The 19221-nt window shown below is 36.5% G+C and overlaps 2 protein-coding genes and 1 long non-coding RNA gene across 3 annotated transcripts in view; 2 read left to right on the top strand and 1 right to left on the bottom strand.

Moving 5' to 3' along the window:
• The first annotated feature begins 2230 nt into the window (after window positions 1-2230).
• The window catches only part of LOC131996374 (uncharacterized), a 204047-nt gene continuing 187056 nt past the window's right edge, over window positions 2231-19221 (top strand). Inside the window, exon 1 of the long non-coding RNA XR_009397823.1 lies at window positions 2231-2823. This is a non-coding gene — a long non-coding RNA (uncharacterized LOC131996374). The remainder of the gene's footprint in view (window positions 2824-19221) is intronic.
• Window positions 10387-11363, bottom strand: LOC106088301 (uncharacterized). Its single transcript, XM_013253751.2, has 2 exons — window positions 11158-11363; window positions 10387-11101 (listed from the first exon to the last, which is right to left on the bottom strand). Exons 1-2 carry the CDS (start codon window positions 11200-11202, stop codon window positions 10508-10510), a joined length of 639 nt encoding a protein of 212 aa, XP_013109205.1. The 5' UTR covers window positions 11203-11363; the 3' UTR covers window positions 10387-10507.
• On the top strand, window positions 18181-19173 carry LOC106088295 (uncharacterized). The gene is made up of 2 exons (XM_013253738.2): window positions 18181-18289; window positions 18354-19173. The coding sequence occupies exons 1-2, from the start codon at window positions 18236-18238 to the stop codon at window positions 18993-18995; spliced, it is 696 nt and encodes a 231-aa protein (XP_013109192.1). The 5' UTR covers window positions 18181-18235; the 3' UTR covers window positions 18996-19173.

The raw sequence follows: 19221 nt of genomic DNA, 5'->3' as shown, positions 1-19221 counted from the left end.
CCTTTCTTGGCAAACCATTGTAGTTTTTTGTCTCTGTAGATGCAGTCGCACAAATTTCTAAATGGCTAGGATTATGCCAACAATTGATTGATGCTGGCAGTGTAAGTCGGTTTTAACCAGGTTCGTGTGCTTTTTCCTGCCGAGCTAATCCCACTCGACTTGCAAGCAGATACCTCTGGACGCACGCCAATCAAGTTGTAGAGTTCCTACATTTAAATACTTAACAGAACATTACTAACATATGTAAATAACTAAAGGCTCCCGGCACGGGATAGCTGCGAGCACCACACAAGCTGGAACATTGAGGTCCGATCTGTGTGATGTTCATTGCTGTCACAAGAAGCTTAGCTGTGAGCTACCGGACACGTCCACAGGTTTCGGATAGTAGAATGCCCCATATGGAATAGCTGCAACGGCAGTCGCGGATAATCAGCGGTATCAAGCGAACAAACAAATTGTGTGCCTTGAACAAATGGGTGGGTTATTGACGCCTTTAAATAACCAATGGCCACCCGGTTACCGCGGTGGTCGGACCGGAAAGAGATTGCTTACCTACAGGAGCTTGACGAGGATTGCCGCCTCCACATGAAAATGTAGCTACAACAACAACATCCAATGGCTACCACGTTCCCGCGGCGATCGGTCCTGTGGACCGGAATGACCTTGCTCACCTATTGGAGCTTCACTAAAAGCGCCACCTCCACATACAATTGTGGCTACAACAACAATAGTACTTGTGCCACAATAGTAGAAACCAGATGAAACCATCACGCGTGAGAAGAAATGATGTTCCCACGAGCCAGAGAAAAGTTTTCATACGTGAAAGTTCTCTCTAGTCAGCCACTTCAGATCCCATGCAGTAGTTCACATTGACAAGAGTATTGACTGCAAGAGCGAATACAGACAAGAAGAAAAACTTCACCTATGTATATTGCTATGCCTTCTTCTCGCCATTGGAATACAAGATGCTCGACAATAATAACAATGTGGTTGCATATAATGGGAAAGGAAGAAAACAACCTTCGTTGCCAAACTTACCATTCAAAATGCTTTGAGAAACAAAACACTTTCGATGATTTGCGATTTGTAACACGATATATTCAATTTTGTGACTTTTTATTACATTGAATGAAAAAAAAAAATAAAACTCTTTGGATGGTCACACGCGACAAAAATAGTAGCACCTCAAAGTCAAAGCAAAAACACAAATGTAAATATGTACATAGAACGGCTGTAATTCATTAGTATATAAAACAAAACGATCACTTCTAAACTAAATTTCCGAACATTAGTAACTTAATAAATTAATAGACACAATGAAAATCACAAAACATCGTCTCGGACACTGCATAATTTTACTCTGACTGACGTATATGAAGTACACCCAGCTAACGGTTCTTTTTTCATCAGTGATGGCAAATTCATAAAACGACGTTTACACTCGAGCCCAAATCAATTTGATTTGAGTCTCCCCAAATCCCGTTTACACTATGATTAAAGTGATTTATATTTTTCAACTGCGGATAGTGGAGAGAAGCTGCAACTGCAGTCGCGGACAATTGGCGGTATCGAGCGGAGAGTCTCAGTGAGAGGACATGCGGCATCAGCTCTTGTAAAAATACTGACTGCTTATGATACTCGATATGACAAAGTAAGTTATTGGCACCTTTAAAAACCAATGGCCACCATGTTCCCGCAGCAATTGTCCTTGGGACCGGAACGAGCTTGCTCACGAGGATCTCTATCTCCACATATAGATATGAAAATAATTCATAAAGTTGTAGAAGGTCGTCTACACAATGAGGAATTTCTCACACGATTATACCAAATGTTTTAAAAAGCCCAAAAAAAATCATCTATTCAAAAAATAAAAAAAAAACAGATATTGCCTAAAGTGCGGTATGCATTTAAAACGAAATTTTCGTAGCCATAAGAAATGCATTGGAATATCCTGATTCTTGACTATAATACACACACACAACCAAAACTCGTTGATAGATAGTGCACTTGTGGAAAAAATTGGTCTCAGCTGTTCACGGTTCACTATTTGTTGCAACCGAAAATTTCGCTTGGTCCTTAACATATTACTATTTTGACATGCGCTACTGCCAAAAGTACTGTTTGAGGTAGTGACCTTATGGTTTCAGCACAAGCACAAACCGTTAGGTGATATAGAGTTGTGCCATCTCAATTGCCACAGCTGGTTAGTCATTGAAGATCAAGATGTAAACAACGTCGCGAAATATTACTCCGGGTTTATTGGTAAATCGTGTGTTTTTTTTATTGCTTTTAAATATTTTATTGTGTTTATTGGTTGAAAATGTCATCGGGGTTTCAAAGTTTTTTATAATCTCCGCAAACCTTTTGTTTGATAGAAGTGGAATTCGATACAACACGGGTTTCTAAATCGGTCGCCAGTTTGGTTAACTCTTGGTGTTTTGTGAAGTGAATTAAGTACTTTTCTGTTGACGACAATTGTGTATATACGACCACTAACATTTTGGCAATAACTCCAAGTCGCTTCACTTTTTGTGTTTCCATGTCCATTACATGGTGCTTGGTGCAATGTTCGTTTTTCAGAGTTGAAAATACATTTTTCGAGACTATTTGTGTGAAACACTACAAAAATCTCAAGGATAACATAATATTTTTGTTAAAATTGTTTAATAAGTTATGGGCAAAGTCGTACTGAATTAAATCAGACATAATTTATGAATCTTCGTTAACATTTGCAACAGTGATTATCGCGATATGTTTTATAGTGATTGTGATCGTGAGTTTATTCGATTGGTTCGTTGGCAAGTATAACCACATTGGACTTAGGTAAGTGAAATTGGCTTATTGCAGTTTAGGGGTCTCTCACCGATTTCCTTGAAATTGATATATAATTTGTTCAAACCGGCCATCATTTTCGAACTACATAATGCAAATAAATGAAAATATAAATTGAAGTCCCCTGTAGCGCACAGGGACAATGTCCGCCGCCTGAGTAAGAGTCCTGACGCGAACTCAAAAATTTGGCTGGCTACATTTTTGAGTTACTATGCCATATTTTACTCTGAAAAGGAGGCCCCTTAAGACAGCATTAATTTATATATGAGAAGTTGCCCTGTTCCTTAATGGAATGTTCATTGGCAAATTTGCAATTTCCATTTGAACATCATCTTAGAGATATATTTAAGAGCTTTTTTTTAATGATTTCGTCAAATCTCAAAAAGTGACCGATATAACGACAATGAAAAACTTTTCCAGCCCTTTGCTTTGGTGTATCAGAGTAAGTTTTTGCATATTTGAAACTTAAGTAATTCATACTTATTTCGCAACAAAAGATGTTTTTTTCAGAAAATTTTGACTTTTTACTATGTGACCTATGAGAGAATTAAAGGGGATTTTTTTTATCAAAAATACTCTTGAATCCATAAAAAACTTTTAATTTTTTTTAAACTTGTCCTTATAAAAAGGGGGTTTTAAAAACATTTTTACTTTTTTCACTGTTGGACCTATGAGAGAGGAGAAAATATGAAGACAGGCCGAAGGCTGAAAATTTCTCCACAATTTAGAATGGAAAGGGGATTTTTTTTTATCTAAAATACTCCTAAGTTCATGAGAAATTTTAACCTTCAATTTGTCTTCTTAGAACTTATTAAAAAAATCTTGACTTTCGAGATGGGCTTAATGATTGAAAATTTTATACAATGGAAAAATGAAAGCCACAGTAGATACACCACACAAACCATGATATGACGCGTTTAGACACCTTTTTTAGTGTTGGATCTATGAGAGAGGAGAAAATCTTTATTTGAATATTTGTATCATTTGGTCCTATAAAGTTTATGAGATGTATCTTTGGTTTTCGGTGGACTAATTTGAACGTTTACATCTCAAATGAAAGCATGTGATCTTGGCTTTTATCTCGCGGTATACTTTAGACCCATATAAATGCAAAGTTTTTTTTCAATTGCAATTTTTAGAAATATTTTGTTCAACATTTTTTTTATTTTTGTTGTTGAGAAGATTTCGAAGATATTAGAAAAGCTACAAAAAGCGCTTTATTTCGTTCAAATCGTCCGCAAATAAAGAATATATATGCATTTGTTTATAAAACCTTAAGGGTCTATATCTCCGGGTCCTTCGTGGACAAAATTTTTATTTTATTTTGCTCCCGTAATTGGTACAGAATGCATGCGTCAGCGGTATATAAACCCACTTGCAACGCCGTCTTGACAAAGAGTTTCTCTTTGTACCTCTGAAATTCACGCTCTATATCATGTAGATCGACGCTGATATCTCTGGGCGGTGGATTCCTATCTATTAGATAGAAACTCCTAAGACAGCAAGTGGTTGTGCTTTCTTACGAATGGGATTTTTCTTTGTCTCCGGATGGAGATGTTCCACATGAGAACTGAGAATACAGCCCGTCGTAGTAGCTTAGCCAGGGAGTTAACAAAGCGCCGTAGAATTCTACTACTGCTGTCTGTGTCCGTCTGTCAGTTGTAATCACGCATCACCCTTTTAAAAATGGTGGTGTTCATGGGCAAATTAGATTCTTGCATAAGCCAAATTCAATCATGTTGTTGTTGTTGTAACCACATTTTCATGTGAAGGTGGCGATCGCTCGTTCCGGTACAAAGGACCGATCGCCGCGGGGACAAATTTGCCATGGGTAATTGAAAGGCGCCCATAACCCGCCTTGTCATATCGAGCATCAAAGGCACTTAGTATTTGTGCAAAAGCCGGTGCCGCCCGGCCGCTGATTGTTCGCAGCTATCTTCTCGTGACTGCAATGAACACCACACAGACGGGACTTTAATGTTTTAGCCTGTGTGGTGCTCACAGCTATACCGTGCCGGGCCAAGTTTGAGCATAATTGGATATTGCTCGTATACAGACCTTTTTAGCGATTTAAGGTATCGAGCCCGCAAACTGTGATGGCCAATGTAGTCTTAAAAGGATCATCATCGCTCTCCTGGTTTTAATGAGAGCCGATGTTGCCGATATCGAAAAAAATGCGATAGTGAGTTATTTTGGTTGTTGTTGTTGTAACTGTATGTTGTACACTGAGGCGGCAGCCCTTGCCGATGAATGATCTCAACGGGTCAATCCGGTACGTACAACCGGCTGCCATGGGATTGCGTTATATTGGTGCCCTTGATATGCTATATATAACCGATATAAATTTGCTGTATATAGACTGATCTCCCAAATAAGATCCTGGGGTAGAGAAAAATTACCCTTCTTTATCCGATTCCGACAAAATTTGCAAAAGAAACTTCCATGGGTGTACAAAGTTCGGCCGAGCTGTACTTAATTCGATTTTACGTGCTTTTCAACGAATAACCGAAAAAATCATCGTCTTAATAGGTATACAAAATCTCTTTCTAAAATATAAAACAAATTTGTCCAGCATTTCAAATTTTGTCTTAAACCACTAACGACAAATTGGTAGGTTAGGCATGAAAACAGAAATGATTTTGTCCTTAGTGGAGTAGCAAAATTTGCATTTGCAATGATTTTTTCATAACATTTACGAAAAAAATTTTAACTATGTCCAAATGAAACTTTTAATAAAATTAATAAAACACTTTTCATAAATATCAGATCAATGAAACATGTCATAACATTTATGATAACGAAAATCAAACATAAAGTTTATAAACAGTTTTCATAACATTTATGAAAAACGTTCATCACATTTATAAAATTTTTTCACAACATTTAAGAAAAAAATTCATAAAATTTATAATAATATTTATTATATTCATGAAACCCTATTCTATTGCTTATGAAATGGCTTCATTACATTTATAAAAATAAATATAAAGAAAACATTTTATAAATAATATGAATTCCGCTAGAAAAATAAAGGTAAAGTCTTGGATATATAGTCAAATTTATTAAGAGAAAATTATTTGAACATAAATCCAGGAACTGTGTTGTGTTGTAATGTGTGTTGAAAGGGGGAAGCAATTCTTGACCAGTCTCTGGGAAGGCTAGATCGTAGCGACACATAAAACCGACGCCTTTTTTGCATTTGTGTTCCACAGTTGGAAAAAAAATATTTCTTTGCGGTTAGCTTTTTTGGGTAAACTTTGATGGTCTATCAATGCCTTCATTTTACCGACCGTTATAATATTGGGTATTTTCCCATTGGAATTAAAAGGCAAGAAAATGCTTTTCCCTATTTCCAAAAAATATGTTCTCCCTTTTAGCGTGGGACGGTTTAATGTATGTTCTTGGTCATCGTAAGTATCTGAGACGATCTACCCATGTCCGTTTGTCTGTCTGCTGAAATTGCGCTACAGTCTTTAAAAATTTCGTAAATGTACCTGCATGCCAAATTTCAGACCTCTAGCTCCATATGTAAAGAATGTACCAAATGGTACCAATTTTGGTACCAAAATGTATGAATTTTTAATAGATCATATCGTCACTAATCATATATTTCTAAGTTGTACTTACTTGCCAAGACCTTTAGGCCCATTTATGAAGAAAGTACCAAATGATACCAATTTTGGTAACAAAATGTCCGAATGTATATATATGTACATATATTTCTTAGTTGTGCTTACATTTCAAATTTCAGACCTCTAGCTCCATCTGAACAAATAGTACAAAATTGTACCAATTTTGGTGCCAAAGTATATGAATTTTGAATAGATCATTTAATCATCTATCATTTATTTTTTAGTTGTACCTACATGCCAAATTTCGAACCTCTAGCTCCATCTATAAAAAAAAAGTACCAAATAGTAACAATTTCGGTACCAAAATGTTCGAATTGTGAAAAAATTATTAAGTGCCCATCATATATTTCCAAGTTTTATTTACATACCAAATTTCAGTCCTCTAGCTCCATCTGCACAGAAAGTACCAAGTGGTACCAACATTGGTACCAAAATGTACGAATTGTAAAAAGACTTCCTAGTTGTACTTGAATGCCAAATTTCAGACTTTTAGCTCCATCTGTAAAGAAAGTACCAAATTGTACCAATTTTGGCATCAAAATATACAAATTTTGAATAGATCATTAAATCAGTCATCATATATTTCCTAGTTGTACCTACATGCCAGGCCTCTAGTTCCATCTGTAAAGAAAGTACCAAATGCTACCAATTGCTGTACAAAACGTACGTTTTTTCCCATTACCAGTACAAATTTTCCATTTTTTCTAATCAACCTCATCATTTTTCAGTAGATGACTTTTAAATCAAAAGTCAAAATTCTATATCTATCCCCCCGCCCTGTACAAAGTTCTCTCATTTCGGACCTTTTTGGTACCATTTTTGGTACCTAAATGTACAAATTTCCAAAAACTAATTGTCGCCCAATTAAGGTTGCCTTAGATACAAAATTCAGAGCTCTAGTTCATATTTCAAAAAAGGTACCAAAAAGTACCAATTGCGGTAATAATCGTACTATTTTTCCAACTTTCGGTACAATTTTCGAATAATTTTTTATCAAACCTTATTTTTTCAATACTCTCCTTAATTTGAGCCCAAGAACATAATTCTTGTCCTCTCCGTTCGCGCTGGTCAAAAATGTACCATTTCGTACTTTTTGCTACTTTTTAGTACCTAAATGTAATAATTTCACCAAATCATGCCTTATCATGTGCCCATGACCCAAGACCAATAGTCGTGCAAAATTTCACGATTCTAGCTTTAGCCGTACTGCATTCTTATTTGATCCCTATATACTTATTGGGAGTGGGAAGGCCCCCCGGGTGGTGGTGTGGACCCCCAGAAACGTGGTCCTGAAATTTCGTGCTCGTATGAATTTCGTGCTCTATCCCGAAATACCTGTCATTTGAGCCTAATGTTGCCATGATCCGTAAATATGCATGTCCGATTTAGGGTTGTTTTCGTGTGTGTGGTGACCCTGAAAACAATATCAGCTTCGTGCTCAAATATCATTTATTTGAACCACATATTGCTATAGGCCTCAAAATTGGATGTCAAATTCGTTTTCTTAACTTAAATACCTTTCATTTAAACCCGTTATTGTAAAAGTCAGCACATACGTTCGGTTTGGGGTTGTTGCCCTATAAACTTTCAATATCGAGCTTCACTCTATTTAATATCCAAATTGTCATGGTGAGTAAATACCTCCTATTAGGGTGGTTCCGAATGTTTATATTATATTCGAGGTCTACTCCCAAATATCTTTCATGTGAGCCCCACATTTCCAGAGTCAGCAAACATGTCCGGTTTGGGGTGTGTTTGGGCGATCGGGCGGCCAGCCAGTGTTTTGCGCTTGAAAATATATATCAGATTCGTGTTATACTCTAAAATACCTCTTATTTGAGCTCCATATTACAATGGTCAGCAAAAACGTCCTATCGGGGTGGTGTTATGGGGTTGGGGTGACCCCATACACCCTTTTTTCCGAATATTCATATCAGATTCATGTTCCACTCCCAACGACCTTTCATTTGAGCCCTAAAGTCCTTTCATATGAGCCCCATCGTAAATATGTTCTCTTTGGGGCGTAATTTTGTTCTCTTTGGAACTCATTTGAGTCCCATATTGTCGTGATTGATCCGTATGTATATTAGGTAGGTTTTTGGGGGTGGGGCGGGCCCCTTAGGTACCCCATCCGAAATTTGGATACCAAATTTTTGTTTGGTATGAATTTCTGCAAATTATGGTAAGGGGGAGGTTATGCCCCCCTAACCGTCCGTTCGTCCGTCTGTCGAAAGCACGAAAACTTTCGAGGGAGTAGAGTTAGGCGCTTGAAATTTTGCACAAATAATTCTTATTAGTGTAGGTCGGTTGGGATTGTAAATGGGCCAGATCGGTCCATGTTTTGATACAGCTGTCATATAAACCGATCTTGGGTCTTGACTTCTTGAGCTTCTAGAGGGCGCAATTCTCGCCCGATTTAACTGAAATATTGCACGTAGTGTTTTGGCATCACTTAACACAACTGTGCTAAGTATGATTCAAATCGGTTAATAATCTGGTATAGCTGTTATATAAACCGTTCTTGGATCTTTACATTTCGACCCAATAGAGGGCGTTATTTTCATCCGATTTGGGTGAAGTTTTGCATGAGGTGTTTTGTTATGACTTCCAATGACTGTGCTAAGTATGGCGCAAATCGGTACATAACCTGATATAGCTGCCATATAAACCGATCTGGGATCTTGAATTCTTGAGCCTCTAGAGGGACCAATTCTCATTCGATTTGGCAGAAATTTTGTACAACGGCTTCTCGCATGACCTTTAACATACGTGTCTAATATGGTCTTAATCGATCAATAACTTGATACAGCTCCCATATAAACCGATCTCCCGATTTTGCTTCTAGAGCCCCTACAAGGTGCAATTCTTATCCGAATGAACTGAAATATTACACAATAAGTTCTACAATATTTAGCATTCAATTCATTTATGGTCCGAATCGGACTATAACTTGATATAGCTCCAATAGCATAACAGTTCTTTTTCAATATTCTTTGTTTGCCTAAAAAGAGATACCGCGAAAAGAACTCGACCATGGTGGAGGGTACATAAGATTTGGCCTGGCCGAACTTGGCACGCTCTTACTTGTTTAAAATGTGCTTGCTATATAAATCGCGCGAAACATATAAATGGGGATCTGATCGAATCGAATCTGAATCGATTTCTTTCAATTTCAATAGGCTTGAGTACAGATAAATGTTTGTGGCAAAATTCTAGAATACCCAATGAAAACTACCAGATGATAAATTACAGATGACAGAAAGACAGCCGGTCATGACTAAAAGATGTCTCAAGAGGTATACGTATTGAGGTATACAAATTGACTAAGTTATAATAACCTGTACCACACTAGAGGTGTGGGCTATAATGCGTTGATGTGATGTTGTATTATAATGCGTTTATCACATCTCTATATTAGTACAACTTTAATGTTGCTTTCTTATAACAGTTTTTTGCTTTCACTACTTGGATTTTGCTAATGTCCTATACATGTTAATGATGGGTTGTTCCCTTCTGCTGCAAATCAGACCTTAGCAGAGGATAAATCGCATATTTAAAGTTTTAACATTTCGATTCTCTTTGATTTGTCCTCACAAACACATTCGAACCTGCGTACGTTGATCATCAGCAGGCATTTATTTACATGCATTAATCGCAAAAAAGAAATGTCACTCACTACCACCACATCGCCTCAACATCTTTTGCAGCACCCAATTTAAACTTCAACCTTACTGCCTGCTCCCATTACCGCCACAACTTTTCTTCATCACTTGCAGCACAAGTGGGAATGTTCACACCTTACTTCAGTGCTTTACTGCCTTGTCTGTCCTCCTGCGCGTAACATATGCTCGGTTATTACACACACTCGCACGCTCTCTCTCTCTCTCTCACTTACTCGCTGTCTATCTCTCGCACTCGCATGTTTATGTGAAAGGAGTGCACATACGCAGGCAGATACTACACATGTGCACATTACTTTATTCTTATTTTAATTTTTAATTTATCAAAATAGTAGCTAGTAGTATGTGGGTTCGGTTCTTTGTTCACAATAGACATTTGCATGTGGATGTATCGTGTTTCATCTGCTCGAAAAACTCAAAGAACTGGCCAAACTTTTCGGTTTTCCTCATGAAATCCTTTTCCTCGACGAAATCGTTGAACCACTTGATGAAATTCTGTTCTTGCTCCTGCTGCTCCTCGCTGAGGCTGGATTCGTAGGCGAGGAATTCGTGGGCGAATCGATCGTAGAACTCCAGTGTGTAGTGCTCGTAGACATCGAGGGTGTCTATGCTGTGGCTTTCCAATAGCTTTTTGAATCTGGTGTCATCGGTGGAGTATAGGAGTTCCCTCGTTGCGGCTATCTTTTCGACCAAGTTCTCGGCCTTTGCACAGTTCTGTTGGTCTTGGGCATAGATCTTGAAGGCGTCCAAAAAGTTCTCGACGGAGTCTCTGTATACATCGTAGAGGGGCGAGTAGGCCTCGTTGTCATTTTCAATTAATTCGTCGAGGTCTCGCAGTACATTTAAATGCCAGGGTTCCTGCAGCATCAAAAATATTCGTATGGCTTGTCTGTGTTTGGGCAGGGCGAACTCCAGCAGCTTGTCCCGTTTGGAGGGTTCCTTGGCGGCCGATGAAATCTATACAAACGAAACAATGTCTTAGAGTTGACCACATATCTAATGGAACATCATACCTTCAGTATCAAAGAGATGGCAAATAGAATTTTTAAAATATTCATTGTTGTATGTCGTTTCTGTTTCTTTATTATGATGTGAGTGGTGCTGATGCTGTTGTTGTGATTGGTGTTGTTGTTGCTTTAATTTGCTTTTGTCTATACTTTCTCGTTTAGCGAATACATTCGTACTGTTGCGATGATTCTTTTGAGATATTCTCCTGTTCTTCTTCGCCACCTTGTGTGCAAGCAGCTCTGCATCTCTGCCAAGGGGCTGAGCAGGTGCAGAGTGAGAGAAAGAGCGCAGATTGATTCTCGCTGCATTGGTCAAGCGTTGTGTTTTCAGTTGTCGTTTTTTTTTTTGTTTTGTTTTGTTTTCTTTTCTTTTTTTGTCGAAAGCGCGTCTTCTTTGGTGGTGAGAGAATAATGTTGAATCTTATCATTGGAAAAGATCATTGAGCTACAGGCATGAATGCTTTGTTTATTGGTTTTGTATTGCATCTGAATGGATGCTTTCATAGCCCAGCAGCGTCCATCCATCCAACCATCCATTTATACGTTGGCGACGATGTTGGAGGCGAGCGAACCAAAAGGGGCAAGACGGGATGACACTTGAAGTGTACGCAGTAGTTTTTTGTGCTCATTTTCTTTTTTCTTTTTGCCATGCGAGCAGGAGGATCGTGTGATGATTAAAGGGAGGAATATATGGTTGCAACAACAATTTGAGTTGACTGGTGGTAGCTGTTAATGTAATGTTATACGACAGTGATAATAAATGCCGTTCCAAGTGAAATGCAAAAGGGATTTAAGAATATTTTATTGAAATATTTGTCTTTATGCATAAAAATTTCAGAAATATTCGTGTACAACAGCCCTTTATATATAACCCTAGCCGAAGATGGAAGGTCCCAATCTTTTGCGAGATATACATCAACTATGGGTAAATCGATTTATTTGAATTTTTGATTGTACATTGATAGTACCCCAAACCCGGATGTCAGATACCAAAATTATAATTCAAGTACATAGGAGGAATACCACAATCCAAAACCACACAAACTGCATAAGAAAATTCAACAGTCGGGCGGACATGTTTCGATCGACTAACAAGTGATTTCCCCATATTTTATCGCGATGTGTTTTCTAGATTGAGAACAATTTGTTTGTAATAAAATAAAAGCTCAAAAACATCCGAATAGTTAAAACAATTTTTAATGCATGATAAGGTACTCAATTATACGGTATTACGGTACTCTTCGAGATGATGAAAGTACTAAAGGACAAACTTTTCCATCCTGAGCTAGGAAACATTCCACTCTCCAACGGGTAAACGTCCTCGCTTGCTCGCAGTTGAGCTTTTCATGATATCGATGACTACGATACAAATCGGAGCTGAAACTTTCAACCTGTGTCGCATATGACGCTGATAGCCTGGGTTCGAATGCTGTTAAACTTTCCTACCAAGTGGTGTTGCTCTGCAGCATGCTGTCCAGACACGCCATATCATGGAGCATACGGTTGAAATGAAAGATTTATCCCGGTTCTTCCTTAATTAAATATGTGCTTAAGTGTTTCCCAAACATCCCATTGCGGAACAAATTAGAGGGAAACTAACTTCGCACAATATCAATTGAGTGCCGCCCGTTTCAAATTTAAGCTCAATGATAGGGGGACCTCCTGTTTTATGCCGAGTCCGAACGGCGTGTCACTGAAGAGTAACACGTCTTGGTTGAGAAGTTGTACATGGCTGAAATACTCACAAAATGTTGACAGCATTTGGTGAGGGGGTAACTACCGCTGAAAAATGTTTTAAGGTTTTCTCGCCGACATGATTTGAACCCGGGCGTTTGGGCACGATAGGCGGGCATGCTATTCTATGTACCACTGTGGCTCCCTTAAAAAATATTCTTAAGTCAATCTTTTTTGAACTTAGAATTTAATTTTAATGAAAATCGGTGCAGATTCATATATAGGACCGACATAAATATTTGGCGCGATTTTCACTTGTATCCTCAAAATTGGTTCGAATTTTCATACATCTTTCTCGTATGATAATCGACTGATTAACACGTTACAATTTTTCACGGTTTGCTCCATGTGAGCACCACCGTTAAGGTTCATCAAAACATTGAAATTATATGAGGTTGAAAGTGGTGGTATTTGAGAATATGGATCAATTGAACCATATTTAGCATGAATTTTGGCAATCATAACAAAACTCGAAAGCTATTTATTTGGTTGGCCATTACAGACATTTTGATGTTTTTGCCGAACTTAGAAAAGATGCTTCTAAAACTTTTTAATCGACAAATATGTGTTCTGTTTTTTTTGGTATTTCCAGAGTTTGGCGTTGTAGTGAATATTTAATGGATTTATCGGGGGTAAAGTTGTAAAATTCTAATCCTTTAAACAGTACGTTCGAGACTGTGTATCTTGTATGCCAAGGAAAAGAGATGTATTTCTCTGTATTGGCATGAACTGTTTTGTCTCCATTTTTGTTTGGTAAGAATTGAGTACACAGAAAAAAATCGCAAAAAAATTTTAGTTAAAATTTTTTTTAATTAAAAAATTAATTGATCTAATAAATTTTAAATTGAATATGAATTGTTTTTAATTACAGCCGTGATTGAAACTTTTACCATTTTCAATTAAAAAATTAATTCAATAAATCTTTTAATTGAATCTGAAAGTTTTTTCAATCACAATCGATATTGAAAATTTTGCAATTTTCAATTAAAAAATTGATTGATTTATTAAATTTTTTTAATCGAACATTAAAAAGTTTTCAAATATGGTGCTTAAGCAAATTCAATCAAAGGCTATTTTGTCCCCTACAATATAAAGCGAAGGATATTTTAAAGACCCATATATCTCACATTTCGACAAATTTAAAGCAATATCATGGTAGCCCGGATTAACCTGATCGAGTCCTTCATCGGCCAAGGGCTTGCCGTAGCAATGTGTTGTACACTGAGTCGTACAACACATTGGCATGGTACGGCAACAACAACAAACCTATTGGGCACCCCTACCCGACACATGAAATTGTGTGGAGAAACCCCGCGGGGGAGTTTTTATTATATACGGTTGCCTATGCCCAAACATCGCACCTTAAGTTCATGCTTCGGAGATAAATATCTGCGTACCAAATATAAAAATTTATTGGAATTTTTCAAAATTCAATAATTTTTTAATTGGATCAATTTAAAAATGTAATTAAGAATTTTAAACATGTCAATAATTTTTTTTAATTAAAAAATTGATTGAAATTTTAATACTTTTTTAATTGAGTATGCAACTTTTTTAATGGTAAATTTTTCAATAACTTTTTCGTAAACGGTGGTTGATATTATCAATTTCGTGATTTAAGCAGTTTCTATTAAAAAAATAATTTGATCAATTAGGTTCGTGATTGAAACCGATTTTTATTTTTTTTCTGTGTATGAGTTCTTCTGGTCGAGCTGATGCATTACCCAAATCAGCATGTCGGCTCCAGTCAGCCGGTAATGCATAGGCTTCAGCTGCCATGGTTTTTAGCTGGGACACTGCTAGGTAGACTCTTGATTTTCACAGTTTACGTCCTTCTATTCTTCTTTTATATACTTTTTCTCCCTTGGTTCGGTACATTGATAATAACTGCAGGGTTGTTCTGAGTCCGCTTTTTAATACCCTCCACCATAGGATGAGGGGTATACTAGTTTCGTCATTCCGTTTGTAACACCTCGAAATATGCGTCTAAGACCCCATAAAGTACATATATTCTTGATCGTCATTACATTTTAATTCGATTTAGCCATGTCCGTCCGTCCGTTGAAAGCACGCTTACTTTCAAAGAATTAAAGCTAGGCGTTTCTAGAGAGCGCAATTCTAATCCAATTACTGTGCCAAGTATGGTCTAAATCGATTGATAACCTGATATAGCTGCCATATAAACCGACCTTGGGTCTTGACTTCTAGAGCATCTAGAGGGCGCAATTCTCGCAATGCTCCGATTTGGCTGAAATTTTGCATGAAGTGTTCTGGTATGACTGCCAACAACTGTGCCAAGTATGGTATAAATCAGTACATAACCTGATAAAGCCGCCGTATAAACCGATCTCCCAATAAGACTTCTTGAGTCTCTAGAGGGCGCAATTCCTATCCGATTTGTTTGAAATTTAGCATGGCGTGTTTCGTTATGACATCCAACAACTGTGCTAAGAAGGATTCAAATCGGTCTATAACCTGATATAGCTGCCATATAAGCCGACTTTGGGAATTGATTTCTTGAGTTTCCAAAAGGCGCAATTCTTAGCCGATTTAACCGGTTAATTTAAAAAAAAATGATTGAATTTGTTGAAATTTTCAATAATTTTCCTAATTGAACCAATAAAAAAACATTTTCAAAAAAAGTTATTTAAAATTTTAAATGTTCAAAATAATTTTTTTTAATGCAATTCTTATACAACAAATCCTTATAAAAGAAGTTATTTATCATAGAAATATTTCTAAAAAAAAAGGAAAATTATATTTATATATATGCAAAAGTAGAACAAAATTTTTTTGAGGTAGGGCCTGCGATCATATTCTTAATTTTAGTTTAAAAATGTAGGCTTAATTTTAAAAATATTTGAACAAACTATTTTTTTATTTACAAAAGTAAAATTTTCATTATATGTTTAATCGAAAATCAATTTTTGATTCAAATAAAAAATGTTCAACCAATTCAATTTTTTAATTTAATGTATGTTTTATTTACAAATAAACTTCTATTTTGAAAAATGTTTCGTCACATATTTTCTGTGTAGTAGTAGCAGTTTAGGCTACCTCGACATCCTAACCCGATTTGGTGTAGATCGGATTATATTTGGATCTAGCTGTATATAGACCAGCATCAGCAAACATCTTTGGTTTATAAATAAGAATGTATAGCTATAGAGGTGGTGCCCAAAGTTCGGCACCGCCTTACATAGTACATTTTAGCTTGTTCCAATTATTATTATAGAGCTTATCTTCTATCGGTAAAAATGCAGTCATTGACATTAGAGAAATTTTAGTCTCTTGCGCATTTATACCTTGCCCAATATTGTATGGGTTATGACCAGAGTCTGGATTTTTGTGCAAAATTGAAATTATGACATCCATTACTATTTAATCAAGTTTGAATTTTGTATTAAAATTTAATTTTGTAAACATATATTGACTTCAAAACTTTGATTCTGCATGAATTTATGCATAATACTAACTCATATTCCATATAATTGATGACAAAATTTCGTTTTTTCCATAAAAATCCGGACTCTAGTTATGACACATTGAAACTAATCTCTAGAAGTGAGCTGAGACTTTGGGGCGGCTATATACGGACGTCTTCGATTTTTGCGCATTGTTGCACATTTTGGCTATCACATTCCAAAGTTCGGCGCCGCCTTACTTAGTACGTTTTAATTTGTTCCAATTATTATTTTGCTTATCTTCAATTGGCAAGTAGTTATTGATATTAGAGAAATTTTAGTCTCTTGCGCATTTATTCCTTGGCCAATATTGTATGGATTATGACACATTGAGAACTAATCTCTGGAAGTGAGCTGAGACTTTAGGGCGGCTATGTGCGAACGTCTGGGATTTTTTCCGAATGATATTCGTAAAGTTATCACCATTATACATATATTAACACCAATTTGTTCTCTTTTGCGTAGCTATTTTTATGCCCACCACCAAAGGATGGGGGTATTTTCATTTTGTCATTCCGTTTGTAACATATCGAAATATTCATTTCCGACTCTGCAAAGTATATATATTAGGGTGATGATTGTTTTGAGTTTTTTTTTCTCAAAAATTATTTCCTGTTGCACGAATGAATGAAGTTTTATCTATTGAACACTAAAATAACATTTATTTCAAAACATATCACGCACAAACCACTTTCATATTAAATTTTTGTGAAATTTTTTAAATCATCTCCTGCGCGAAGTTTTTGCTTTACAAATCACCATATGTGTAAGATTTTATCTAATCTTAAATTACATGGATATGAGGTTGTAAAAAAGGCATCACCCTTAAATTTCTAATGGCGGTATTCACAAGATTTATGAAAGACTTAAAATATGTTTATTTGACAGTTCTGTAACAGAAATCTGTCAACAAGCCTATTTCAAATCTACATTGAGGTTGAAGGTTTTACCTGAAACTTTGCACATTTCATTATTTTTCCATAGGCTGGATAAGTTCGAAAATGGGCAATATCGGAAAATATATCTTGGGACTCCCGACATTGGTATAGCCCTAATGTGGACCGATCTCCCAATTTATGGACTCGGGTCAATAGAAGTCTCATTTATTGCTCAATTTCGCTGAAATTTGGGCAAAGTGAGTTATCTGAGAATCCTTGACAACGGTATAGATCCAACAATAGCTCGCTATAGCATCCATGTAGACCCATCTCCCGACTTTAGGTCCCAAAAAAAGACGGACGGACATGGCTACATCCAGTCAGGAAGAATTTCTGAGTCGAACCATACACATACAGCACAGTCACAGTGGTAGTCCGGGATACAGATCATGTTTTAATCAAAAATACCAAATACATGTGTACTTGATCAATCAAGACATTTATGTCCGACATTTCGAATTCGAAGTTCTCCGCAAGTACTTCTTATTGAAGTAGGTGAAGATGGTCCATGTCTAGCTGTAGATACCATATTTGACTTGATTTCTTAATCAATGATGAAGAGTATTTCAGATTCGGCTTGGTCGAACTTAATGCGCTTTACTAGAATAGTCTATATTGGTCTCAGTTTTTTTGCGTAGATTTTAAAATCCAGTAAGGCGTCTGCCGTTGGCTATATCAGCCATGTTTCTTATAGCTTAACACTGCTTTCAGTAGCATATTTCATCATATTTTGTAATTCCCCAATTACAATTTGTCTACAAATAATGAGAGAACCATGAGTAGTAATCTTGTTAAGAACTCGTAGCGCTGTTGGATTTTTGTAATCAATTGCACCCGATAATCTTTGACATTAAATTTTGCAATTCGAAATTCACTCCTCGACAGTTTAAACAAATCATTCACAAACATCAGCCGCCTCAGTAATCAGCCGTTATTGTATCTGGGAGAATGAACGACAAAACATTTGTGTGGTGTATATTTTTGGCATTATTTTCAATATCAGTGAGTTAAAATAAAAAGAAATCCCATCGATTTTATATAATAATAAAAATAATTTTTTTATTAGTCCTCCTGGGCAAAGTCTGTGGAGAATGATGTTAATAAAATAACTACCAATGAGGTAGCTTCATCAAAAGAATCCACAGAAAACAATGCAGCCAACGCGGAAGAGGAATTGACACCAAAGGATCAGCTGTTGTATTTCACCTTGGTGGCTTTTCGAGACATGTCCTTGGAATATGTTGATCTAGCAGCTAACATAAGCGAAAGTCTGTTAACAGATGAAGATTTACAACCCAACCAAAGTACCACTATTATGGAATTCCGCAAAAATATTACCCAATTTTTGGAACAATACAAAAAGTACGATGGCATTGAAGAACTCTTTAATTTGGTGGATTTCTATTCCAACACTACCTCACATTATTTTGAATTGACAGCAGAGACCAGTGCGGCTGATATGCTAAAGATCAAAGAGAAACTAGATAAATATGGCTCAGATGAATTGGATAGGGAGTTTGAGAATCTTTTTATGAAATTCGGTGAGCAATTTTGCCAGAAGTTCGATGAATACAAATCCAAACTAAGCGCGGAGGAATTGCAGCAGGAAAAGGTAATGTTTGACTGGTTGGAGGAGTTCAAATCCATACAGAATGCAGAAGAGAAAATCTTTTCATTCGAGAAATTCTTTCGTTTCTATGAGGAATAATTGAAGAACTTGTGTCAAAGCTACATAAAAACCTTAAGCAGATAGGACCAGCTGCATTGGATACTAAAAACGGCTTATTTTGTTTAAAAATAGTGATGATTTATTATAAAAGTGCAAAAGGAATACCGTAATGTAGTGTTGAAGAATAAAGCATCATTTTACAATTAGTTGTACAATACAGGGCGTTGCTAATGCTGCAAAGTTTTGTAGTATTTATTGAGCATGC

The sequence above is a fragment of the Stomoxys calcitrans genome, chromosome 3 (assembly GCF_963082655.1).
Source record: "Stomoxys calcitrans chromosome 3, idStoCalc2.1, whole genome shotgun sequence".
NCBI lineage: Eukaryota > Metazoa > Arthropoda > Insecta > Diptera > Muscidae > Stomoxys > Stomoxys calcitrans.
Note: the sequence above shows the minus strand (reverse complement) of the source record. Positions and strands in the feature narration are given on the sequence as shown.

Bases quoted from the DNA above. Each gene is read 5' to 3' on its own strand.
- LOC106088301 (XM_013253751.2), bottom strand. From the start codon at position 11,202: ATGAATATTTTAAAAATTCTATTTGCCATCTCTTTGATACTGAAG. The intron at 11,102-11,157 runs GTATGATGTTCC...TCGTTTGTATAG, and splicing joins CCATCTCTTTGATACTGAAG to ATTTCATCGGCCGCCAAGGA.
- LOC106088295 (XM_013253738.2), top strand. From the start codon at position 18,236: ATGAACGACAAAACATTTGTGTGGTGTATATTTTTGGCATTATTTTCA. The intron at 18,290-18,353 runs GTGAGTTAAAAT...TTTTTTTATTAG, and splicing joins TGGCATTATTTTCAATATCA to TCCTCCTGGGCAAAGTCTGT.